At 47.0% G+C, this 27057-nt stretch overlaps 1 protein-coding gene across 6 annotated transcripts in view; it reads left to right on the forward strand.

The window, feature by feature from the left end:
- LOC139277463 (engulfment and cell motility protein 2) overlaps nucleotides 1-27057 on the forward strand; it is a 175585-nt gene that overhangs the window by 35367 nt on the left and 113161 nt on the right. For all 6 annotated transcript variants that reach the window (XM_070895946.1, XM_070895951.1, XM_070895950.1 and 3 more), the window contains one exon: nucleotides 22909-23062. In XM_070895946.1, the coding sequence (XP_070752047.1) occupies nucleotides 22985-23062 (78 nt within the window). In that variant the 5' untranslated portion in view covers nucleotides 22909-22984. The remainder of the gene's footprint in view (nucleotides 1-22908; nucleotides 23063-27057) is intronic.

Raw genomic sequence — 27057 nt, forward strand, 5'->3', positions numbered from 1 at the left:
AGACATTAAACCGAGGCCTTGTCTTCACTCAGGAAAACATCCCACGGCATTATTTTGAAAAGGAGCAGGGGAGTTCTCTCTGGTGTCCTGGCCAATATTTATCCTTCAACCAACTTCAGTATTTAAAAAAAAAAAAATTATCTGGTCATTATCACATTGTTGTTTGTTGGACCTTGCTGTGCACCAATTGGCTGCTGCGTTTTCCTACATTACTACTGTGACTACGCAGTATTGGTTTTAATGTGCCTGTGGTCATGAAAGATGTGATATGCATGTCCTTTGCTTTAAGATGATCACCTTCCTGCATCAGTGGAAATTTGAAGTTACTTGCTAGATTTAATATTATCAGAAAGCTTTTTTGTTCCTGTGAGGCTGATGATTTTTCATCCTTCCTCCCTCCCCAAAGATGATTTCCCCCTGCTGTTGTCCTTTGATGCTCTAATAAAAGACCCCACGAGGCAATGTGTTGTACTTGAATTGTAGTGACCTTAGTCCTTTATTAGTTAACTCCAGAGTGAGGATCACACATGGTGGCCTGCCTTTTATACTAGGCCTGACACACCTGTACAGGTAACCTACAAGTCTTCCACTGCAGTGCTCTCTGGTGGCACACCTTGTGACCTGCCTTTTATACTAGCCGTAACCATGTAGGATACATGACATCACTCTTCTCTCTTCCCCACCCCCCCAGCCCCCTGCTGTAACTCCAGAAGTATAGCCTAGGTGCCTGCATGTTTGCTAACTACTTTTTCTTGTTAAATCTTCATTCCCTTTTATATAACATAGGGGAGGAGGGGGCAGAGTCTACGTTCTGCCTTAAACTATGTTTTCTTAAAACTTTCAAACAGTCCTTTGAGCCCTCTGCTAATTAATTTGCCGTGACTCATCTTTTATAAAACACAGCCTTTCAACATCAATTAGACATTTGATTAGATTGCCTTTTGATCTCCCTGTTGCCATGTGACATGTCAATGGCTTTGCACTTGAGTCTCTGGTCCCTTTATCTGTGATTTGCAATGTGTACTGCAAATACCACACGGAGCGATGTGGGCCCTTGATTCCAGTCTCCCAGGCCACTATATAACATCTCTGACCTTGCTCAGCTATCCTGCAATCACAGTGCGGCTGGAGCTAATCTTCTGTTTTATCTTTTATTCTGTTTCCCTTGAACAAGATCACGTCTCGAGTTTTGTCCCTGAAATTGAGTGGGAGGGGAGAGAATGTCACTTTTCCATTTTGGTCGTTCAATCAGAATGCTGCGTTTCAATTTTCATGGCGTTTCCAGCCGTCCTGACAAAGGAAGATACAGCACTATATTAAACTGTAACTTCATTTGGAAAGAGGTAATATGATAGGTCCAAGTCAGCGTGGATTTGTGAAAGGGAAATCATGCTTGACAAATCTTCTGGAATTTTTTGAGGATGTTTCCAGTAGAGTGGACAAGGGAGAACCAGTTGATGTGGTATATTTGGACTTTCAGAAGGCGTTCGACAAGGTCCCACACAAGAGATTAATGTGCAAAGTTAAAGCACATGGGATTGGGGGTAGTGTGCTGACATGGATTGAGAACTGGTTGTCAGACAGGAAGCAAAGAGTAGGAGTAAATGGGGACTTTTCAGAATGGCAGGCAGTGACTAGTGGGGTACTGCAAGGTTCTGTGCTGGGGCCCCAGCTGTTTACACTGTACATTAATGATTTAGACGAGGGGATTAAATGTAGTATCTCCAAATTTGCGGATGACACTAAGTTGGGTGGCAGTGTGAGCTGCAAGGAGGATTCTATGAGGCTGCAGAGCGACTTGGATAGGTTAGGTGAGTGGGCAAATGCATGGCAGATGAAGTAATGGCCTACTCCTGCACCTATTTTCTATGTTTCTATGTTTCAATAAATTCCTCGTCTGCTTAGGCCAGGAGTGCTTCATAATCATAGGGCTCAATTTTTCCCAGTGATTTGCGCCGTTTTTTTTTGAAGCAGGCTGCTCTTTTTGGCCTAAGTTGAAAATCCACAGTTGCCCCGATCAATTTGCACCAGTGTAACTCAGTTAGTTATGATTTTTTTAGGTCAGTTTATTTATCAGCCAAAGGTGGTGTAACCAGCCACCTGTGCCAATTCTGGCCAATTAGGGAAGTTTGGCCAGCTGAGAGTTACTCTAGTTGTGCTTAGAGCAGCGTATGTGGCCTCTGCAGAAAAACCTTCCTTAGAGTTAAGGAAATCGGTGCAGCAGATGGCCGGGGGGGGAGGGAGAGGGAGAGAGGGATACGCACTGGGGAAGTCTCTTTGACTCCGTCTGTGTAGGTAAGTGGGCTCTGTTCAAAGTGTTGTGTATGGAAAAAGAGTCAGACTGAACACTGAGCTCAAAGTAAAATGTGACCGTAGTCTTTTATTGCAGGTCTCCAGAGTGCCTCTCCAGCCTGTGAGGCCTCCTTAAATACCTATGCTCCCAACGGATTATGGGATCCCTTGGGACTCCAGGGGATGAGCCCTCTGGTGGCTGTACAGAGTAAATACAAGTTTACATATATAAACACAAAGTATCAACAATGTAATTATCCTTTTCTTGCTTGTACTTCATTTTCAGAGTGGACTTCTGCAAACCCGACATCCTCGTCACCTGTGGCTCAGTGGGAGCGCACTCGCCTCAGTCCAGGAGGTTGTGGGTTCAAGTCCCACTCCAGAGACTTGAGCGCACAAATCTAGGCTGACACTCCAGTGCAGTGCTGAGGGAGTGCTGCACTGTTGGAGGTGCTGTCTTTTGGATGAGATGTTAAATTGAGGCACCATCTGCTCCCTCGAGTGGACGTAAAAGATCCCCTGGCACTATTTTGAAGAAGAGCAGCGGGGTTTGCCCTGGTGTCCTGGCCCATATTTGTCCCTCAAACCAACATCAACAAAAAAACAGGTTATCTGGTCATTATCACATTGCTGTTTGTGGGACCTTGCTGTGTGCGAATTGGCTGCTGCGTTTTACTACATTACAACAGTGACTACAAAAAGTACTTTATTGACTAAAACACTTTGGGACAGCCTGAGGTTGTGAAAGGCGCTATATAAATGCAAATGTCTTTCTTTCAGGCAGCATTTTTTTTTAAATCACTTCTGACATCAAGTAATGACAACCTATTTAGTGGCATCTTTCTTAGCCACTTTTTTGTTTTAGTTTAACATCATGCCTTTACAGCACGCGGCCCACAACATTGTGACTCAGTTGGTTCAAACCAATTCTGGCGCCTCAACTATATTCTTTTACTGCCTGTAGCTCCAGGGATTCCAGCAGTACATAAAGGTTCCCCAGGTGTCTGCTTGCTGCCTCTACAAAGACTTCCATGTTTTCTGGATGCTGGCTACACTCCCAGCAACTTGTCCAAATGACCATTCTTCAAGTGGGCCTAGGTTCGGAGTGCCGGCTAGATGTTTTAGGTTGAGGAACTTTGCTGTTGAGCCGGTGCTCTTCGAACCTGCCGTAAACAATTTTGGGAGTGAAACAGTGGTTTTCTCCTCTTCCCGCCCCAGCCCTCTTGTGCCAGATGAATTGTACCCTCCCCTCCCCTCCCCTCCACACATCCAGTGGGTCCTTGCTGATCAGTAAAGTGGAACATGTGGTCAAGCATTAAACGAGAGGCAGCCCATACCTTTTGATGAAATTTAATTTCTGTTGGTGTTCGGTTTCAAATTTTACTTGGCTTCGAGCCACACTGCCTTGTGTTTAAATGATTGGATTGCAACGCCCTCCCTAGAGCCCCACCCTACCCCCTGGCAGATTCCAATATGCCCCTTGCATATTTTGTGCCCAGTTTATGAATTGCTTGGGAGATCCCGTGGGCTACAGAGCTGCAGCTGGTGCTGGTGGAAATCCTGGAATATTTGAGACCATGACCTGCGGAGCTCTTTCTCCGAGCTGAATGATGGGTCTCCGGGGGAACCAGTTCCTTTGACTTTTCTTTAGCTTGAGGCTTCGCTTGTTTGTTCAAGTGCTATTCAGGAAGCACTTCACTTCCTGTCTTCAATCCCAGCTTCCCAGTGCACTCTCTACTGCACCATTAATTATTCATTTCCTGTCAAACAAAGCATGTAAGCAACATTCTTTGGTTGTATTTATACTGCCTCACTTGGCCCCTCTCTTTTTAAAAAAAAATAGAACTCCGAACAATGTTGGCTCCAGAAGCTGAGCTGGTGAGAGCGACGTAGACACGAGAGAGCTTTGATTTCTTTCAAACTGATTCGGTGCATTGGTTTCTGGGGGTTGGCGGGGGCAAGGGAAGGGTCAAGGAGAAAGAAAGGGTGGGCTGTGTTCAGAGTTGTATTTCTGTGGCAGTGCAGGGAGAATGCAGGGTATGTTCTGTTATTGTATTTTAATACTCTTATGAATGACTCCACGAGGTCTAGAACTGTATTGAAGCTGTTGTGACCTTAGTCCCATTTATTGTACCTCCAGAGTGAGGCACAAGCATGGTGGGCAGCCTTTTTATACTGGGCCCTGCACACCTATGCAGGTGACCCTCTGGCGGCACACCTTATGTGACTATACAGTTAGTATACATGGTCTACATACATGACATGTTCGGTACTCTACAACATACAGGTTACTTGTGTCAGCCATGGCTCAGTGGTAGCACTGCCACTTCTGTGTCAGAGGGTCAGCGCTTCAAGCTCCACCCCAGAAACGTGAGCACATAATCAAATCTGACTGAACAAGTGCTCCACTGTCGGAGGGTGAGATGTTAAACCGAGGCCCCCGTCTGTGCGCTCGGGCTAAAGTTCCCACGGCTCTATTTCGAAGAAGAGCGGAGGAGTTCTCCCCGGTGTCCTGCCCAATATTTATCCCTCAACCAACATCACTAAGAGGGATTATCTGTCATTTACTTTGCTATTTGTTGGGACCTTGCTGTGTGCAAATTGACAACTGGGTTTCCCTACATTACAATAGTAACTACTGTTATGTCTTTAGATGCTCAGATAATGACTCCACGAGGTAATGTGTTGTACTTAAACTGCAGTGACCTTAGTCCTTTATTAATAACTCCAGAGTGAGGATCACACATGGTGGCCTGCCTTTTATACTAGGCCTGGCACACCTGTACAGGTATCCTACAAGTCTCCCACTGTGGTGACCTCTGGTGGTACATCTTTTAATATTACAATCAGTAACAACGTAGGATACATGACATCACTCTACCCCAAGTCTTTAGTGTAAATTGCCTTTTCATTGACTGTGCTCTGGGCTTAGCTCTATCTGGTTGACCCTTGGAGGGTCGTTTCCATCATGGGTGAGTAGGTGGTGTTTCGTTGGCAGTGGAGTTGCTGGTGATTTCGCTTTGTGTGTCCATGACCATTCCATTCTCTGCCCCCACCCCTCACACATACAGATTGTGCCATTGGCTCATTATATTCATATACATTCAAGTCCAAGAAAAAAAAATGTTGCTTTTACAGTGTTGCATTCCTGGTACTGTGGTGAGGTAAGTACATTTGAATGGTGAAATACATGCTTGGAATCTGCTTGGAGCCAGTACTGGGGTCAGCATCAGTGTGTGAGGACAAACTAGTGCCGGGACTGCTGGATGGTGTCCAGGTAGTCTGGTGGCGGTGCCCAGTGCTGACAGTGGGAACCCGGTTGGCTCAAGTTGCCTGCTCTTGGGGCTTTTGCCGTTGATTCTAACGTCGGGCAGGTTCACAGATACCTGTGACCTCCCTGTCCTCCTTGCGCCCCGGGTCGCTGCTGCTCCCTGAGGGGCAGTCGTCTAGTAGTGTACAGGGAACTGCTGACTCACTTGTCTGGGCATTATTTGGTTTGGGATCCTGGCTGGTCCTGGTCCCATTTGGGAAACCCGTTGCGGGTGACCCTTCATTCCCGGGTGTAGCCTTGATGGCAATAGGGTTTGGGAGCTGCGCCTTGGCGCAGTTTGCTCTTTCAGGCTCGTGGCAGTTGGTGCTATTGGGTGCCCGAGAGGTGGAGCCAATCAGGGGCAGGGTATCGATACCGATGCTGTTGCCCTCCTGAGATCGCTTGCTCTGCAGCTTGTATATATTAGCTGCTTGTGGCCACACTCCGTGGTGCATCCTTCTGGTTCCAGGGACGCAGGCTACTGCATTGGGTTGCTCGCTGGACCTGTGTGCTCCCGATGGGTGTCTGCCTGCTGCATTGACTGAATGCAGTTGAAATCCTACATCGCACAACATTTCATTACTCATTGTAAATAACCTGTAGCTCCAATTGCGATCGTGCGACTTTTCTTTGCTTATTGCATGTACACAACTCTGATGATCATCAATTGCACACTTTACATCAAGCTCACAGTTGTTCTTGCATTGATTGAGAATGTGGAACTGTCCCTTTTAAGTGTGGTGGGTTGCAGGCCTCATTTAAGAGAGCCTTGCTATCTTTACCCCAATCCTCTTCTCCGTTTGGTGCCACGTGTTGCTCCATCAGCGCTGCACCTCATGGTCTGGCCGCTGCCATTTTTTTTCTCCAGCACATCACCTCGTGGTTTGGGTACCATCTTTCTTCCGTCCATGATGTCGATTGCGGTGATCCTCTTCTCCCCGGGTTCTGCCACCGAAGCTGGGAAGTCGCCTTTGGATCCGATTTTCTTCCTGCAGAGTCTTGCCACTGGAGTCTGGAAGGTGCGTTCGGGTTGTCTCAGCTGGATCATCTCCAAGGTTAAATGCAGGAAGAATGTTCCCGATGTTGGGGAAGTCCAGAACCATGGGTCACAGTCTAAGGATAAGGGGGAAGCCATTTAGGACCGAGATGAGGAAAAACTTATTCACTCAGAATTGTGAACCTGTGGAATTCTCTACCGCAGAAAGTTGTTGAGGCCAGTTCGTTAGATATATTCAAAAGGGAATTAGATGTGGACCTTACAGCTAAAAGGATCAAGGGGTATGGAGAGAAAGCAGGAATGGGGTACTGAAGTTGCATGATCAGCCATGATCATATTGAATGGTGGTGCAGGCTCGAAGGGCCGAATGACCTACTCCTGCACCTATTTTCTATGTTTCTTCCCTGAGAGGGTTCACATTCTATAGACCGGCCTCTAAAAGGTGCCACTATGCACAGTACTTGCCGGGTTTGAGTCCTGAGGATGAGTCGTCTGCCTAGAGCCGCAGGTCGAGGTCATGAATGCTTGGCTCACGGAGATGGCCTTCAACAGTGTGACTGTGGTATCCGCATATAGTAGTTTATGAAGGCCCTCATGGCCGATTCCGATGACAAAAATGTCCTGCAGCGTCTCGGTGAGGTGGTCGCCGAAATCACACTGTGCCGCCAGCCTCCTGAGGTCTGCAGCATATTTTGCGCGCTCCTGGCCTTTGGGCCGTCTGTGTATAGAACTGGTGTCTGGCTGTGAGGATGCACTCTTTGGGCTTCAGTTGTTCTTGGATTAGCGTTACAAGCTCCTCGTACGTCTTGGTCATTGTCTTCGCTGGTGCAGCAAGTCCCTGACGAGGCCATAGATGGTGGGCCCACAACTGGTTAGCAGGATAGCTCTGCTTACCAGCCAGTGTGGCTGGATTGTTGCCTGCCAGGTCGTTTGCTGTGAAGAAATGGTCGAGCCTCTCCACAAAGGCGTCCCAATCATCACCATCGGCAAACTGCTAGATAAGAACATAAGAATTAGGAACAGGAGTAGGCCATCTAGCCCCTCGAGCCTGCTCTGCCACTCAACAAGATCGTGGCTGATCTGGCTGTGGACTCAGCTCTACTTACCCGCCCGCTCCCCGTAACCCTTAATTCCCTTATTGGTTAAAAATCTATCTCTCTGTGATTTGAATACATTCAATGAGCTAGCCTCAACTGCTTCCCTGGGCAGAGAATTCCACAGATTCACAACCTCTGGGAGAAGAAATTCCTTCTCAACTCGGTTTTAAATTGGCTCCCCTGTATTTTGAGGCTGTGCCCCCTAGTTCTAGTCTCCCTGACCAGTGGAAACAACCTCTCTGCCTCTATCTTGTCTATCCCTTTCATTATTTTAAATGTTTCTATAAGATCACCCCTCATCCTTCTGAACTCCAACGAGTAAATACCCAGTCTACTCAATCTATCATCATAAGGTAACCCTCTCATCTCCGGAATCAGCCTAGTGAATCATCTCTACCCCCTCCAAAGCTAGTATATCCTTAATTAAGGTGACCAAAACTGCACGCAGTACTCCAGGTGCGGCCTCACCAATACCCTGTACAGTTGCAGCAGGACCTTCCTGTTTTTGTACTCCATCCCTCTCACAATGAAGACCAACATTCCATTCGCCTTCCTGATTACCTGCTGCACTTGCAAACTAACTTTTTGCAACGTACCAAGGTTAGCCATTTTCGCGTCTAGGTTAGTATTCTTGTGGCCAATTGTTATGTTTTTAGATGCTCTTGATAACTACTCCACGAGGTAATGTGTTATACTTGAACTGTAGCGACCATAGTCCTTTAATGATAACTCCAGAGTGAGGATCACACATGGTGGCCTGCCTTTTATATTAGGCCAGGCACCTGTTCACGTAACCTACAAGTCTCCCACTGCGATGCCCTCTGGTGGCACACCTTGTTATAGTACAGGCAGTAACTATGTAGGTTACATGATGACTACACTTCAAAAAGTACTTCATTGTTGAGAGCTTTGGGATGAGGTTGTAAAAGTACAATGTAAATGTGTATTTCTGTCCATACTTTGAAGACAACTTATGTTGCTTCTCTAGCTGTTCAGTAATGCTCTCTATCATAAATCATCAATCTTATTTCAAATTGTAACCACTTAACCAATCGGGCGCAGAATTCCAACCTGCGATCGCAATGTGTGCTGGAACGTGCTGTCAGCCAAGAAGTGTTTTATCTTGATGACCAATATCGGCAGCTCCTCGGATAAACAACAGCACTTTTCTCCATACTGATGGTCTGCTTCAGATCGCAGGAGGAAGTTTCCAGTGCACGCTCAACACCAAGGTAAGTGCTTCCTCGTGTCCTCCGATTTGCAGGCCTGGGGCAGTATTGCGTAACAGCAGGTATGCTATACGGAGATTTATTGCTGGAACATTTACACCTGGAATATTAAATGTCACTGGAGGCTGAATAGGAAATTGATGAGACACATGAATGGAAACCCTCCATGGCTCCTATTAGCCCCATTCACACTCGCAAATTATTAAAGATTTCTTTCATTGAACTTTCATTGAAATTTTGCATGTACCCAATGCTTTTAGAAAATTGTGCCATTTATCCAATGGAAGTTCGGGGGCCCAGGGGCAGCATGGGCCAGCCCACATTGCGATATGTGTGTGCACTAGGTCTGTGCAGCAGAGCTGGTCTCCAGTCGTCTTGGTTAATCCTTGCCATTGGACCAAGACCTAGCTCTGTCAAGCCCGTGTGGTGGCTGGTGTGCAACGGTCACTACATGTTTAAAAAAAATCCACGCACAGGCATCTTCCACCCTTCAATATGCAGTTCGGGACCTGGAATATCAGGTCCTTCATTGTAACACCTGTGAACTCATCCCTTTTAGTTGTGGCAGCAGGTCATCCTCATTTCGAGGGACTGCCTAAGAAGAAGTTGCCATTGTATCCAAGGAAAGAGCCCTAGATGATGATTCTGATGGATCGCAGTGATCCATTAAGGATTTTCCTTAAGCTGAGGAAAATCCGGTTCTGACGGATAAGAAACTCGACGGTTCCTTTTCTCCTATCTGTAACTTACATGATCAGGAAGAAAGGCTTTAATTCGTTGTTTTTAAAGGAAAAAGCTTAATTTTTTACAAGATTCTTCATCCCATTTAACTTTATACATCATTCAAATATACCCCAGAAAGCTGTGGCGGCTGGGTCATTGAATATATTTAAAGTGGAGATAGATAGCTTTTTGAACGATAAGGGAGTCGAGGGTTATGGGGAGCAGGCAGGGAAGTGGAGCTGAGCCCAAGATCAGATCCACCATGATCTTATTGAATGGCGGAACAGGCTCGAGGAGCCAAATGACCTACTCCTGCCCCTATTATGTTCTTGTAGTTGATTAAGCATACAGTGCATGCAATAGAAATTAACATGTACAACCAGACCAGAACGTGGATAGGTTTGGGATTCAAACATGTTACTGTTTTGAGCTCTCTACAGGTTGATCAGGCTTTTTCCGAATCCTAGATATGTGTACAAACTGCCACATTTTATACAAAAGTTAAAATACAACTCCATATAAGGAGAATTTAATTGAACTTGTTCATCAATACCTTTAGTTAATAACTAGTTTACATTCCTAACCAGCTCTTTTTCCCTTTGGCTAACGAGATCAGTACAACTCCCTTACATTTGTTGTTTAATCAATAGTTTCACTCTTGTTACATATAATTGCTGTTCCACCAAGTGAAACCTTAAAGTTTGTCTTTGGTTATGTATCATTTGAAGCAGCTAAATTTCCTTTTATATTCCAGAAACCCCATTTTTTTCTTTTTAAAAGAAAGGAAGTCTTGCATTTATATAGCGCCTTTCAAGATTTCAGGTCATCCCAATGCTCTTTACAGCCAATGAAGTACTTTTGAAGTGTAGTCACTGTTGTAATGTAGGAAATTTGGTAGCCAATTTTTGCAAAATAACAGATAATGCTTCCCAAGACTTTCATCTTGCAGCATTAACCACTGTCCTTGCCCCATTAGCAGTGGTTACAGCTCCCTGAACCGATGTGCAGCAATCTGTAACTGAGCGCTCTCATTAAGTAGGTGATTACCTGATAGCGAAACTGACCATTGCAATAGCATCAGCTGCAGTTAAAACATCAGTCGTCAAAAATTGAATCTTTTTCTCCTGCTTAACAAAAAAAGGCTAATGCTAACATTGCTATAGTGTAAATCATATCATCGGCAGTCCCTTGGAATCGAGGAAGACTTGCTTCCACTCTTAGCATGAGTCCTTGGGTAGCTGTACAGTCCAATAAGAGAACCACAGTCTTTGTCACAGGTCAGACAGATGGTCGTTGAGGGAAAGGGTGGGCAGGGAGCCTGGTTTGCCGCATGCTCTTTCCACTGCCTGCGCTTGATTTCTGCATGCTCTCAGCGACGATACTCGAGGAGCTCAGCGCCCTCCTGAATGCACTTCCTCCACTTAGGGCGGTCTATGGCCAAGGAATCCCAGGTGTCAGTGAGGATGTCGCATTTTATCAGGGAGGCTTTGAGGGTGTCCTTGTAATGTTTCCTCTGCCCACCTTTGGCTCGTTTGCCATGGACGAGTTCCAAGTAGAGCACTTGCTTTGAGAGTCTCGTGTCTGGCATGCGGACGATGTGGCCTGCCCAACGGAGCTGATCAAGTGTGGTCAGTGCTTCACTGCTGGGGATGTTGGCCTGGACGCTAATGTTTGTGCATCTGTTCTCCCAGGGGATTTGCAGGATCTTGCGGAGACATCGCTGGTGGTATTTCTCCAGCGACTTGAGATGTCTACTGTACATGGTCCACGTCTCTGAGCCATACAGAAGGGTGGGTATTACTACAGCCTTATAGACCATGAGCTTGGTGGCAGTTTTGAGGGACTGATCTTCAAACACCCTTTTCCTCAGGCGGCCGAAGGCTGCACTGGCGCACTGGAGGCGGTGTTGGATCTCATCATCAATGCTCCTGAGAGAGGGGGAGTGGTTCATGTTGTCCAGGGCCACGCCGTGGATTTTGATGATCGTGGGGCAGTGCTGTGCGGCGAGGACAGGCTGGTGGAGGACTTTTGTCTTACTAATGCTTAGCGTAAGGCCCATGCTTTAATACACCTCGGTAAATACGTCGACTATGTCCTGGCGTTCAGCCTCTGTGTGCACAGACGCAGGCGTCGTCCGCGTACTGTAGCTCGACAACAGAGGTTGGAGTGGTCTTGCACCTGGCCTGGAGACGGCGAAGGTTGAACAACTTCCCACTGATTCTGTAGTTTAGCTCCACTCCAGCGGGGAGCTTATCAACTGTGAGGTGGAGCATGGCAGCGAGGAAGTGAGAAGAGGGTTGGGGCGATGATGCAGCCCTGCTTGACCCCGGTCCGGACATGAATTGGGTCTGTGATGGATCAGTTGGTAAGGATCATGGCATGCATGTCGTCGTGGAGCAGGCGAAGTATGGTGACGTACTTTTGGGGGCATCCGAAATGGAGAAGGATGCTCCATAGACCCTCGCGGTTGACAGTGTCGAAGGACTTTGTAAGCTTGGAGAAGGCCATGTATAAGGAAAAAGCAATGGCAGTATAACATTAGTAGACTTCAGAAGACTCTGATTAACCCTTTCCTTGCACTGGCCGCATAGCGAATTCTGAGGATCAAATCCAGAACCTTCTGTTCTGTAAACTTGACGTAGACCAGGGATGCTTCTGATTAAATCTCGTGCTGAACTAGCTGGTCTGAGCTGCCATGGCAGAATGGCTCCTAAAGTTGCCCGTAGTGTCCCTGGGCTGGGGCAGGGGGCAGGATGTCAGCCAACGTTTCCACTCCTGATTTGTGATTGACCACTGCTGGAAAGTGCATGTTGCTGGATGTTGGGGCAAGGATAGGACCAGGCTTTTGTGTGTGTGTGTGTGCCCGCCCGCCTGCGTTAAATGGGCTGCCAACACTGAGGGACTCGATGAAAAGTGGCCACTCAGATGAGGTAACAGAGGGCATCGAGGATTAACAAAAGTCTGAGCTTTTGAAAAAAAACACCAATGAATTTGGGCATTGAGCATTGAATCAGTTTGAAATGTTAATTTAAGGGGCTACAGTCTAATGTGTTGATCTATGACTAAGGTTTGCCTGTTTTGCTTGGTTAAGAGCAATATTTTCTTTTGTGTAGTGTCAGAGTCAAATTTTCAAAGAAAAAATTCAGGAAATAACTTTAATCTCTGAATCTCCTTAGTGCATTCTGGTATTTTGTCTTTTTTTTCCAAAAAATAAACACTGGTCTGGTTTCTTGATTTCCTGAACTGTAATTGTCTAACTTCTGCTCTAATTGGAAAAAGGAACCACCCTTCGGGCGAACCATCCCAGTGTGGAAAGGATGCACGCGGGCTGAACACTTGAGGCCTAAGCAGGAGATTCAACCACTAACTTTGACTGTTACTGGAGCTTGTCTTCCTTTCCCATGCGGACATTTAAGCAGTTTTCTCCCCTCCTTGCACCTGCAGTCTTACCCCCTTGTCTTTAGAACCTGCTCTCTTTCAATTAGTTTATTAAGGTACCGTGCCTCATTGGGGAAGGATACCCGTGGAGCTTGCAGAAATCCCAAGGCTTGGCAACTCTGGTTGGGTGTATTTCCTGAAGGCTGTACCCCATGTAACAAGTTCCCCCACCTTGGTGCTTACCAAGTGGAGGTTAGGACCTGTGCAACAAGACCAAGCAGTATCAACTAAAGATTGGAAACAGAATGCTTGCCTTTCCTCTCATGACCTCCAACTGCCCCGCCCCCACACTCCCGCCGTTGGTCGCCCAACACACCACCCTTGCGGTGCACTGCCTTCCCACAATCAATTGGAATGTGGGAAAACTCCATTAACGAATTGGATGATTTTTGATTCAGTCAAACAGCCTTTTTTTCCCCATTGCCACTATTATTATAACTAATAAACAGCAAGTGCTCAAAGCAAATGGGGGGAAAACATATCGATCTTATTGCCCTGTGATTTTTCTCTCGGGTTGCTCCCGGCAGTGTCCTGAAGATCAATCTTCAATGCCTGCAGACTCCAGGACAACCCTCAAGGATTGGCAATCCTAAATATCCCATGTAACAAGTTCCCCCATTTTGGTGCTTACCAAGTGGAGGTTAGGACCTGTGCAACAAGACCAATCAGTATCAACTAAGGATTGGAAACAGATCGCCTGCCTTTCCTCTCAGACCGAACATGGCATGTAGTCCCAAAAAAAATTGCTTTTAAAGCAAAACTAGAAACCTGATTTATTGTGAATGTTGTAGCAGCTCTCTGGCAAACTTCTGAACACTAATGTATGCTAATGAATAGGTGTTCACATGCCACCTGAGTTCATAGAGTTTAGGAATGTCTTGACCACATACTATTCAATGAGCTCCCAGAACAGTACATTACAAAGTGATTACACTTCAAAAGTGATTACACTTCAAAAGTACTTCATTGGCTGATGCTTTGGGACGTCCCGAGGTTGTAAAAGATGTTGTGTAAATGTAAGTTCTTTTGTACACCATCGCTCAAAACTAATTCTCTTACTAATTAAAGCAATGAGCAAGAGTGCCTGACAATCAACCCAAGTCTGAAGGGGGCAGTTAATGATCAGTGTGCAGCATTCAACTCCGCATGTATTTCCAGCCCAATCTTTTTAATCCAGACCTATCAAACAAAATTTGTGTTCATTTACAGTGCAACCTTCTACACTTGTATAAGTGGCCGCGTACGGTGTGCTCAATACTCGAGAAATAATAAAACACTTGTTTAGATTCTTCAGTGGGAACTAATGCTAGACAGTTGTGATTTGTCTTCCGTTATCTGTCGCTAAGTGCCGTACAAGGGCAGTCTCCTGACAGCTCTGGGACAGCAAAAGTGACAACGCAAGGGAAATGTGACTTTGCAGTGGGAGAAATGTGTGCTTCCTCCCCAGACTGTGAGCTGCTCTGTGTATCACTAATGCATCAATGCCTGAAACCACAGCATGTTGGAATTGAACGAGAGGAAATCATCCAGTCTCCCTAGGCATGCTGAGGTACAATTAAAATAAAAGACACACCTCCCAAGAAACACTGAACATAAGCGTTGAATAACAGGCAGAGCCTTCACTGACTGAAAATGGGCAACGGTTCAGTTGGTATTTGTAAAGGTCATCGAATCTTGATGCCCTTTTTGTAAGTAAGACACTTGTGGGTTTTGGAAGGAATGACTTTGTCAGTCTGGTCACTCCTTCCTTCCCCCATTTACTGTAAATATGTCGTCTGCCCCACATTCTCTCTCTCTCTCCTCTTTTCTCTCCCCTTTTCTCTCTCTCTCGCTCTCTCCTCTTTTCTCCTTTTTTTTCCTTTCTTTTCTCTTTCCTCTTCTCGCCCCCTCTCTCCTCTTCTCGCCCCCTCTCTCCTCTTCTCGCCCCCCCCTCTCCTCTTCTCGCCCCCCCCTCTCTCCTCTTCTCGCCCCCCCTCTCTCCTCTTCTCGCCCCCCCTCTCTCCTCTTCTCGCCCCCGCCTCTCCTCTTCTCGCCCCCCCCCTCTCCTCTTCTCGCCCCCCCCTCCTCTTCTCGCCCCCCCCCTCTCTCCTCTTCTCGCCCCCTCCTCTCTCCTCTTCTCGCCCCCCCCCTCTCTCCTCTTCTCGCCCCCCCCCTCTCTCCTCTTCTCGCCCCCCCCCTCTCTCCTCTTCTCGCCCCCCCCCTCTCTCCTCTTCTCGCCCCCCCCCTCTCTCCTCTTCTCGCCCCCCCCTCTCTCCTCTTCTCGCCCCCCCCTCCCACACATCCAACGTTCCTGGAGCTGTAAGGAAAGAGCTTGCATTTCTATAGTGCATTTTGCGCATCACAGACTTGGGAACTGGCAGTCACCGTTCTAGACACATGCAACAGTCCGTTTCCACACATCGAGGTTCCATAAGCAGCAGAGAGATGAATCCTCAACTCCGAGAATTCCCTGCACTGCAAAAAAATAAATAAATAAATGCTTTGGGATTTTTCTTAGCTGAAAGACAGCAGTGCAGTCGCTCTGTGTCCGTCGCTGAAATGCCAGCCTAGATTATGTGCTTGAGTCTTGTGGAGTTATTCTGAAAATAATAGTTATGTTGATTGAGGAATAAATATTGGCAAGGGCACTGGATAACTCCCCTGCTCCTCTTCAAAATAGTGCCATGGAATCTTTTACGTCCAATTGAGAGAGCAGACTGGGCCTCGGTTTAATATCTTATCCGAAAGATGGCACCTCGGACATTGCAGCGCTCCCTCAGCACTGCACTGGAGTGTCAGCCTAGAATTTATGTGCTCCAGTCCCTGGAGTGGGACCTGAATCCACAACCTTCTGACTCAGAGTGCTAACCACTGAGCCACAGCTGACATTGACAGAGCAACAATTCCATCTTATGAATGCAACATGTCAGAATTTTACACACATCTCCTTCCTTCCTCTGCAAGTCGAGTCACTGTTTCAGACAATGTTTCCGTTTAGTGCTTTGGGTCCTCTAAAGACGTGTGTGCTCTAAAATCTTTGCCTCGATCATATTTTAAAATACTTGTGTCTAACTGATCACAGATGTGATGTGGAGACTGAAAAAACATTTGGAAAAAGACTCGAGTGTACAAGCTGCTCAATTCATTTAATGTGAGTTTATTTTTAAGATTTCACCCCTTTTAGTTTCCTTTGGAAAAGGGTGAGACTTTGAGCTGACTTAAGATTTTAGTTGACCAATTGAAGCTGGCAAATGCCAAGGACACAGTTCGAGTTAGGAGTAAGAAGAGAAGTAGCGCATAAATTCTTCCCTCAAAGGGGTGCAAGAATTTTGGAATAGGTTATCATGGAAGGTCTTGGAAGTGAATACGAGAATTGGATTGAAGAAGCAATGAGACACATTTCCGGGGATGGGTGGATACAGTGATGAGGTACATGGGTAACTGTTCATCAAGTGGCCGTTTTTAAAGGCTACCTGGCCTTTTCCTGTAAGTCCCCGCATTCTTTATTGAATCTCTTGTTATATTTAGGCAGTAGAATAGAAAGTAAGTGTAAATCACACCTGATGTGTAGTGTGCCTCTCGGTGAAATGGCTCCATGACGGGCTTGTAATCCGCGTGTAGGGCTCAGTCATGTAGCTCTGCAGCCCGCTGTCATTAGGCCCAGGAGCAGCGTGGAGGCAACTCTTGTCCCTCCCCATGGAGAAATTGTTGGCCGAGCACTGGTGTCGCCAGGGTTGGACAAATATTATGCTGCTTTCAGCACCTTCTGTATGCTGTAGGAGTTTTAACCCAGCCCTGGGTTGGTTGTGAGCACACCATATGTTCGACACATTCGCCTGGTGAAGTTTTAACGTCTAAGAGTACCGCCGGTCTGTCCTTGGCATTCTGCTCCTGCATTGTGATCTAAGTTTCTGTAAAGCTGTTGTATCTAGTAATCCAGTGCAGTACTGAGGGAGTGCTGCACTCTCAAGTATGGTTTTTCGGATCTGACGCTAACCTGAGGCCCCGTCTGACCTCTTGGGTGAACATACAAGATCCCTTGGTGTTAATACGGATTCTTTTTCCCTCAGTCTGTTTCAGCGAATACACTGACACGCGAACACCTCTTGCCTTTTCTGTAAAAGACCTTTATTGAAGATTCTCCGGCCGAGACTTGTCAAGATAAAGGGACACTCTCAATCAGAGCCTGTTTACCTTCCCCTGGACAAGTCCCTTTTCATCGCGAAAAGCACAGTAGATATACATTTTCAAAACAGAACACATTTGATTAGCACTTGGTCTATCCAATCCCTTTCTCCCCCCCTCCCCCCCCCCCCCGGGAGTACGTCCAATGGCAGGCAAGAAAGTCTCCCAATTAGGGCTGGTGTCAGGTAGGTTAGTTATAGCTTTGCTACACTGTCTTCCCTTAGCAGTAAAGAACCCAATTAGTTTCTCTTCCTCCTTATCAGTAGAAGCTATTACTTTTCCCTTCCTATCTAGGATTGCTTTCTTTCTTTGTGCTGCCTTGGGCTTTCTCATGACCCGTGTCTAACCTCAACTTCAACTCTTGGTAACCCCTTTTTTTTCTGTTGATTCTGCAGTTGTCTGCATCTTGACCATTTCTTTAGCTATTTTCCCATGATTCCCTATCTCCATCCTTTTGCCACCTTCTCTAGCCATCTACCACTTTCGCAACCCTTTTACACATTCTCATTGGCACTATATCAAAGAAGAACAGGGAAGTTATCCCCAGTGGCCTGGACAATATTTATCCCTCAACCATCATCACTAAAACAGATCTGGCCATTTATCACATTGCTGTTGGTGGGATCTTGCTGTGTGCAAATTGGTTGCTGTTTACTACATTACAACCGTGACTGCACTTCAAAACTATTTCATTGGCTGTAAAGCATTTTGGTGCATCCTTGAGGTTGTGAAAGTCGCCATATAAATGCAAGTTCTTGTATATCTATTAAAGGTTGTTCTTATCTGGTTCTGACAGCCGTCACTGATACTTTTAGCATGATTGTCCTGGTTGCTGCAGAGGCCTTTCTCCTACAGTCATACAGTGTGGTATATTGTATGATCTTCCTTGAATGATGTGCTTCAGCCACACTCTGCACTCATGGGGGTCGCCCCGATCTGCGAGAGAACACCACCATAGGTCGGGAGTATAAGAGTTGGAGCGCGGGCTGCTGCAGCTTCCAGGGTGAGCAGACACAGGTGTGCAGTGGTTTCAAGGTGGGCGACTGGGTGACGTCATCAGGACCCAGGTCGCTGTTTGGAGCGTGGGCAGAAGCATCGATGGGGCCCTGGTACAGCGGAGGAGTGGGAAGATCATGGCGGACTTGCGACGAGTGATCGGGGCAGAGGAGCGATGAGGGATCGTGGCTGAGATTTGATGGGTGATTGTGACGGAGGTTCGGCGAATGGTGCGGTGAGAGATTGTGGCGGAGGAGCGGTGAGAGATCGTTGCGGAGGTGTGGCAAATGAGGGTATGGGGCCCAGAAGAGCCTGGGGCTGCGCGGACCAGTCCACACTGCGATATGTGTGCACGCTAGGTCCGTGCAGCAGAGCTGGACTCCAGTCATCCTGGTTAATCCTTGCCACTGGATAAAGACCTAGCTCTGTCAAGCCCGTGTGGTGGCTGGTGTGCAACGGTCACCACACGTTTTTTAAAAAAAAAAAAAAAAAAAAAATCCACACAAGCATCTTTCATCCCCTCAATTGTAGTTCAGGACTGGAACGTCGGGTCCTTCATCGAAACATCTGTGAACTCATGTGGAAGCAAGTCATCCTTGTTCGAGGGACCGCCTGTGATGATGATGATGATCGCATGGACTGCTGAAAGTCCCCTCAGACAAAGCAGAGGGTGTGTGATGTTGAGTTTAATGAATTTGATTGCTCGTTAACGTAGGCCCTGCTCTTAAAATTGCACCGTCAACATTCACCTGAGCCACCTGATCAGGCAGATGCGACCTCGCCTCTAAGGATCCTCCAATGGGCAGCTGGTCCCACAATGCAGCACTCTATCGCTAAAAGCAAAATGCTGCAAATCTGAAACAAAAACAGAAAATTGTGGAAACACTCAGCAGGTCAGGCAGCATCTGTGGCGAGAGGAAGGTCAATGACCTTTCATCGGTGCTTTGTATTGCACTGAATTCTGAAGCTGGATCATGTGTCCCAAATTCTAGCTTGTAGTCTGAGCCCACAAGCTTGATCCCGAGCCCAAGTGTGCTACAAATTGAATGAACAGTGCACTCAATTAATGTATGATTATGACTTGACACGTCAGGATCGTAGGAGGTGGATGCCACATGCAACATTATTGAAAACCTCAGATGCCAAAATGTCAAGTGAGTGTGTCAGGCATGTGGTTTGCCAGGATGACTGGAGGCCTGGGTACACTCCAACAGTGTGTGGTGGATGCGTCATCATTCGAAGAATGAACTGGGCACTGTGTGGCAAAAGTCCTGCATTGTAAATCAGCGTGTTGCATTCCAGATTGAGACTTGGGGCCCAAGTTTGCCCCCTCTGCTAGTACGGCGCCCCTCCATGAGGTGCGGCGACTTTGTAGAACAGAAACGGCGCCGATTTCTTGCCTCCGTTCTCCCCGTTGGTTCCAGGCCTGTGGCGCAGCGCATCGGAAGGCGTGGTGGGCAGAGCCAGGTCCGGGCGCTGAAAACAGTGCCGGAACCTCTGCACATGCGCGCTAGAGTCTCCGCGCAAGTGCAGTAGCTCCTGGCAGGCCATTTCTGCAAACGTGCGCTGCAGGCTGTGTGGGAGGGGCCCCTGGCCAAATGGGCTCCCTCATCGGCCAGAGTGTGCTCTGCAGGCTGTGTCAACTCTGACCTGATTGTAAAACTCCTGAAGCGTTTCTGGGGCACTGGGTTTGTACCTCTCGACCAGATGAATCGGGGATTCGTGCGGATGTTTGATGCCATGCCGGATATCAGTCTAGACGTGCCAAACTCTTACAGGACTCTGAGGGGGTTAGTGGACCATTGTCATCAGCAAGCGGTCATCACCAAAGCCCTCCAAGATCAGTGCTCCAAAGGTGAAGCAAGGACTGGAGTAACTGCGTCGCGCAGACAGCCCAGTAAGTGGCCCCGACAGTAGGAACAGATGTGCCTGAGCGGAGGGAACGTCCACCGTATCGCGGGCGAACAAGATCCTCAGGATACTGAAGTCCAAGGGGCTGGCTCCAAACCTCCCAGAGGATTTGTACCATTTGATCAAGCGGATATTTCCCCAGCCCTGGCTGAATGATCTCCCTCATCGGCAGCCCGCTGCCTTTTCGGGGCCATGTTTTGGTAGATTGTTATTGATTGCTTATTACTTTGGTCTTGGTGCTTTAGGTGCAGGGTTCCTTCTATTTTTTATTAATTAATTGCTTATTACTTTTTGTGCTTTGTTTGGTGCTTTTAATGTAGTTCCTTGCGCCAATTCCTTAACTCTAGGTAAGGTTTTTCTGTGTGGACAGAAGTGGCAACATACACTGGCCTAAATTAGGTTGGAGCAACTATTTGCTGGCCGAACACCTAAAACAGGGATAAGTGGCTGGGAACACCCCCTTTTGGGGGAAAAAAAACAACTTTTTAAAAAAAAAACCTAACTGACTCACTTACACTGGAGCAAATTAAATGGCCAGAATTGCAACTAAAAAGATAGTCCCAAAAAATCAAGTCGCTCCAAAAAAAAAGGGAAACTTCAGCCCTCAGTAAGTAGGGAAACAAAGTCATTGAGATGCCTGGTGTAAATGTCCACCATTGCATTTTGCTGGCTGCTGAGACCAAGGACTCGCTTGATTACTATCTCTATCCAACTTATGGTTTGAATTTATACATTGTAGGTTTTCTGTCACATCAATTCATGTTAATCATATGCCAGTTTGGCCTCCATTTGTAGAGCTCAGTGATGGAAGATTATGGGTTCAAGCCACACTTCAGATTTGGGTATGTGATCTAGGTTCTCCGTTCAGCGACTCATGGCGGTCTCCATTGTGGGATGTGTGTCCATTGGATAGTGCATGAAACGAGCTCCCGTCTACCTGATCTGGTTAAAGCCTTTGTGGGTTAAAGGCACAATTTGAAGAAGAGCAGGGGACGCTCCTGTTGAACAGCATTTACTCCCTTGACCAACTGTCATGTATGTATGCTTGGATTTACTAGCCACCAGGTGGCGCCACTGTCAGAGGTCATTGGGCTGTGCGCACGTGTGTGCGGCCCAGGTATAAAAGGCCAGCCATCTTGTAATGTAATCACTTTGGGCCCCAATAAAGTAGAGCCAGGTTTGTACCTGTTCGGAGTTTACAGTATTCAGTCTATTGAGTTATTGTATACACAGCACCAGAAAAATATTAACTGGTGATTCATCGTGCAACCTATGTCTTGCTTGTACAACAGCTTGGCTACCTGAATTTTGAGCAGCTTGAGCCTATACTCATTGGAGTTTAGAAGAATGAGAGGTGATCGTATTGAGCATCTTGACAGGGTAGATGCAGAGAGGATGTTTCCACTTATGGGTGAATCTAGAACTAGGGGTCCTAGTTTCAGGATAAGGGGTCGCCCATTTAAAACACATGAAGAATTTCTTCTGAGGGTCGTGAATCTTCGGAATTCTCTATTCCAGAGAGCTGTGGAGGCTGGGTCATTGAATATATTTAAGATGGAGATAGACAGATCTTTGAACGATAAGGGAGTCAAGGGTTATGGGGAGTGTGCAGGGAAGTGGAGTTGAGGCCAAGATCAGATCAGCCATGATCTTATTGAACGGCGGAGCAGGCTCGAGGGGTCAAATGGCCAACTCCTGCTCCTATTTCTTATGTTCTTATGTTCCCATTGGTCACTGTGCACTCAAGTGATTCAAAACCTCTGTGACCAAAATCGTGAGATACAAGTCTTTTTTTTTCTAAATGTAATTTTTTTTTTTTGCATGGTTTTTTCCCTAGTAATACCTCATCTGCAAAAGATTCAAAAAAATAACTTTTACATCTCCTAATCGCAGATCGAGGACAAGAATATTGGTCTCGATGGTTTCAACCAGCCCCCTTCTCACCAGTATAGGAGTTAAATTTAAAGAAAATGACTTTCTTTTGAGAAAACAGGGAGGAGGTCCCTGACTCTTGTAGAGCGGCAGCAGGAAAGTCATGGGTCAACGGTCAAAGGCCACAAACCGTTTTTTTTCCCCCAGGGGTGTGAGGACGGAGTGTCGTGCCCTTGTAACACATTCCACTCTAACTAGTGATGACAACATCACCAATTTCAGTTCAGTAAAAAAGCTTCAGTCTGCAGTTCGATGGAATTTACTGCTGTTTTCCTCCTGTTTGGTGTATGTGATGCTTTTGTTTTAGAGCGGTTATGTCTTTATTTCCCTCTCCCTCATCCTCTCCTGAAGGCCAAGATTGAGTTGCAGTTCCACAGCCGCCAACGGTACCTCGCACAAGGGAGTGACTAATTTTAATTTCGGTAGGGAATTTGAGATATGCTTGAAAGGAGAGATTTACAGGACTCTAGGGGGGAAAAAAAGCAGGGAAGTGAGATTAATTGGTTAGCTCTTTCACCGAGCCGGCACAGGCACGATGGGCCGAATGCAGGTTATTTTGATCGTGGAGTATCACAGTTGGATCCCGTCTACACCTGATGCCCATGCACATGCACCTTCTAGCACTCAATCGTGCCTTTTTTCCTTTCATGGCCAGGTGACTTAGTCAATTGTAGCACTCAATGTGGTGATTGAACGTGGATCTTCTGTTCTGTGTGGCTAAGTTACACATTCAGGAGTGAGCCATTGCATTGCTGTTTGGAAAATGTACACGTTTCAATTAGATTTATTTTTAAATTTCAAACTCTCTGTCGCACACAGGTTTGACCTCGATGTATCGAGGCACTGATCCATCTCTCTGAGCTGTAGTCGAGCCGGAGCCAGACTGTCTGCCCCAATGCCGCCCCCATCGGACATCGTGAAGGTGGCGATCGAGTGGCCAGGAGCCAATGCCCAGCTGATTGAAATAGACCAGGTAGGGGGCTGAAATAGACCAGGTGGGGAGCTGAAAGAGACCATGTGGGAGGGCTGTGATGCTGAGCAGAGTCCAATGGGCAGAGGCAGAGTTGTGCTAAAAATAGGTTATGTTGACGTGTGTATAAAAGGAGTTTATCGGAGATCCTTAATCACATCATTTACACTATGAAATAGGTGGAATTAACCTAGTTCATTATTAAAACATGATTTACTGAGAGGGGGAGGGAGTGTGTAGGTAGAGTGAGAGATGGTCCGGGTTGGTGGGGAGGGGGTGGTGGGGATGGGACAGGTGTGGGAGGGGGAGGGGGTGCGATGGGGATGGACCGGGTGTGAGTGTTGGGTGGGGTGGGGGAGGGGGTGGGACGGGGAGGGGACAAGTGAGTGTTGGGCGGTGGGGGGGGTGGTTGAGGGGACAGCGGGGCGTTGCTTGTGATCGGAGATGGACAGAATGTGCCTCAGACCCGAGACTTGGTGAAGCAGAGAGAGGCTGAACATGTGTTGCTTTGCTGAGACTGTGTGTGTGTTGTACTGCAGTGGGATGTAAGGTGCTGTGTAACACACTGCCACACGGAGCTGTAAATTTGCTGCTGGTTCAGCTTGGGGACTGGAACTTCTGCCAATAACTGTGACGTCTGTTTGCAACATCTGTGCGGAGCGGCAGCTGGTTAAACGAAGCCTCCATTTCATTGCAGGCAGCAAGTTTGACAGCTGCTACTTGCTATTGAGATATATTTTTCATCCATAGTGAGCAAAAGCTTCTTGGTTTGGCTCGGCTTAATCAGAGTATCATCTCTTTGGCAGAATGTTGTTAACTACCAGCGATACATCAGGGAATTCTGCTCTTGATTGCTATCCACTTACCCCTGCTAGAAAGTGCTAGCATGTGGATATTAATCTGGCTTGACTGTGATGCCCCCACTGTTGAATAGCCTGCATTCCTCCAACTCTGGCCTTTTGTGCATCACCCACTTTCTTTGCCCCCACCATTGGCGCCAATGCCTTCAGCTGTTCACAACCTCGGTGTCATATTTGACCTGGAATTGAGCTTCTGATCACATGTCCATGCCATCACTAAGACCGCCTATTTCCACCTGCGTAACATTGCCCGCCCCTGCCTCAGCTGCTGAAGCCCTCATCCACGTCTTTGTTACCTCTAGACTTGACCATTCCAATGCTCTCCTGGCAGGCCTCCTACATTCTACCCTATGTAAACGAGAGGCGATCCAAAACTCGGCTGCCTGTGTCCTAACTCGCACCAAGTCCTGCTCACCCATCACCCCATGTGCTCACTGACCTATATTTGCTACTGGTTAAGCAACGCCTCAATTTTACAAGACTCATCCTTGTTTTCAAATCCCTCCATGGCCTCGCCCCTCCCTATTTCTGTAACCTCCGTCAGCCCCACAACCCCTTCCCCCCCCCCCCCCCCACCCCCCGAGATGTCTGTGCTCCTCTAATTCTGGTCTCTTGAGTATCCCTGATTATAATCGCTCGACCATCGGTGGCCGTGCCTTCAGCTACCTCAGCCCTAATCGCTGGAATTCCCTCCCTAAACCTCTGCCTCTCTTTCCTCCTTTAAGGTGCTCCTTTAACATCGTGTTTGACCAAGATTTTGGTCATCTGTTCTAATGTCGTCTCCTTTTGGCTCGTTGTCAATTTTTGTCTAATTATGTTGCTCTGAAGCGTCTTGGGACGTTTTACTACGTTAAACGCGCAAAATAAATAAATGCAGGTGGCTATTGCTGATACTTGCTGACAATGCGTATTCGTTAAGTATTGCCACTTGGGGAATCTAGAACTGGGGGGCATAGTTTCAGAATAAGGGGTCGCCCATGAAGTACCCAAGGATAACTTGGGAGATATAAAACATACTGACTGACTCGCGTTGCGTGCTGGTGACTAGTTGAATATTGGTGATGTCTATACTTGCCTTTTATTCTGCCATCCTTGGTTCTTCCTTGTCCTCCTCTGGCCATAACCAACAATGTGTGTGAAGAGACTTCACGTTGTGGTGGATTTGAACATTTCACTGCCGGGACCTGGGTTTGAACCCACCCCAGACTGGGAAGGGCTGGAGGTCTCCACCAGCTCCGGCTGAGTTTGCGCCATGAACATAAGAAATGTTGTTTGCCCTCCAGTCTTTCCAGGAAGTGGTTGTAATAAGTCCCAAGGACCATTTTTGACCTACATGCTCGCCCTTACCAACATTTGGCCTTTAGCAACTCTCTGTTCTGTATCTTCAAGTAGGTCTGAATTCCTGGGATGGCAGGACTGTCGTGTGAAGAGCGATTGGGTAGACTAGGCCTGTATTCACTAGAGTTGAGAAGAATGAGAGGAAATCTAATTGAAACGTATAAAATTCTGACTGGGTTGGATAGACTAGATGCGGGGAGGATGTTTCCCCTGGCTGGGAAGTCTAGAACAAGGGGTCACAGTCTCAGGATACGGGGTAGGAAATTTAGGACCGAGATAAGGAGAAATGTTTTCACTCAGAGGGTGGTGAACCTGTGGAATTCTCTGCCACAGTGGAGGCCAAGTCACCGAATAGAAACATAGAAAAACAGGTGCAGGAGTAGGCCATTCGGCCCTTCGAGCCTGCACGACCATTCAATAAGATCATGGCTGATCATTCACCTCGGTACCCCTTTCCTGCTTTCTCTCCATACCCTTGATCCCTTTAGCTGTAAGGGCCACATCTAACTACCTCTTGAATATATCCAATGAACTGGCATCAACAACTCTGCGGTAGAGAATTCCACAGGTTAACAACTCTGAGTGAAGATGTTTCTCCTCATCTCGGTCCTAAATGGCTTACCCCTTATACTAAGACTATGTCCCCTGGTTCTGGACTTCCCCAACATCGGGGAACATTCTTCCTGCATCTAACCTGTCCATTCCCGTCAGAATTTTGTGTGTTTCTATGCGATCCCCCCCCTCATCCTTTTTAAACTCCAGTGAATACAGGCCCAGACGATCCAGTCTCTCCTCATATGTCAGTCCTGCCATCCCGGGAATTAGTCTGGTAAACCTTCGCTGCACTCCCTCAATAGCAAGAACGTCCTTCCTCAGGTTAGGAGACCAAAACTGAACTCAATATTCCAGGTGAGGCCTCACCAAGGCCCTGTACAACTGCAGTAAGAACTCCCTGCTCCTATACTCAAATCCCCTAGCTATGAAGGCCAACATACCATTTGCCGCCTTCACCGTGTTGTACCTGCATGCCAACTTTCAATGACTGATGTACCATGACACCCAAGTCTCGTTGCACCTCCCTTTTTTCCTAATCTGCTGGCATTCAGATAATAATCTGCCTTTGTGTTTCTGCCACCAAAGTGGATAACCTCAGATTTATCCACATTATACTGCATCTGCCATGCATTTGCCCACTCAACTAATGTGTCCAAGTCACCCTGCAGCCTCTTGGCATCCTCCTCACAGCTCACACCGCCACCCAGCTTAGTGTCATCTGCAAACTTGGAGATATTACACTCAATTCCTTCATCTAAATCCTTGATGTATATTGTCAATAGCTGGGGTCCCAGCACTGAGCCCTGCGGCATCCAATTAGTCACTGCCTGCCATTCTGAAAAGGACCCGTTTATCCCGACTTTCTGCTTCCTGTCTGCCAAGCAGTTCTCTATCCACGTCAATACATTACCCCCAATACCATGTGCTTTAATTTTGCACACTAATCTCTTGTGTGGGACCTTGTCAAAAGCCTTTTGAAAGTCCAAATGCACTACATCCACTGGTTCTTCCTTGTCCACTCTACTAGTTACATTCTCAAAAAATTCTAGAAGATTTGTCAAGCATGATTTCCCTTCATAAATCCATGCTGACTGGGACCGATCCTGTCACTGCTTTCCAAATGCGCTGCTATTTCATCTTTAATAATTGATTCCAACATTTTCCCCACTACTGATGTCAGGCTAACCAGTGTATAATTACCTGTTTTCTCTCCCTTTTTTAACAAGTGGTGTTACATTAACATTA

This window comes from Pristiophorus japonicus, chromosome 12 (assembly GCF_044704955.1).
Source record: "Pristiophorus japonicus isolate sPriJap1 chromosome 12, sPriJap1.hap1, whole genome shotgun sequence".
Lineage (NCBI taxonomy): Eukaryota > Metazoa > Chordata > Chondrichthyes > Pristiophoridae > Pristiophorus > Pristiophorus japonicus.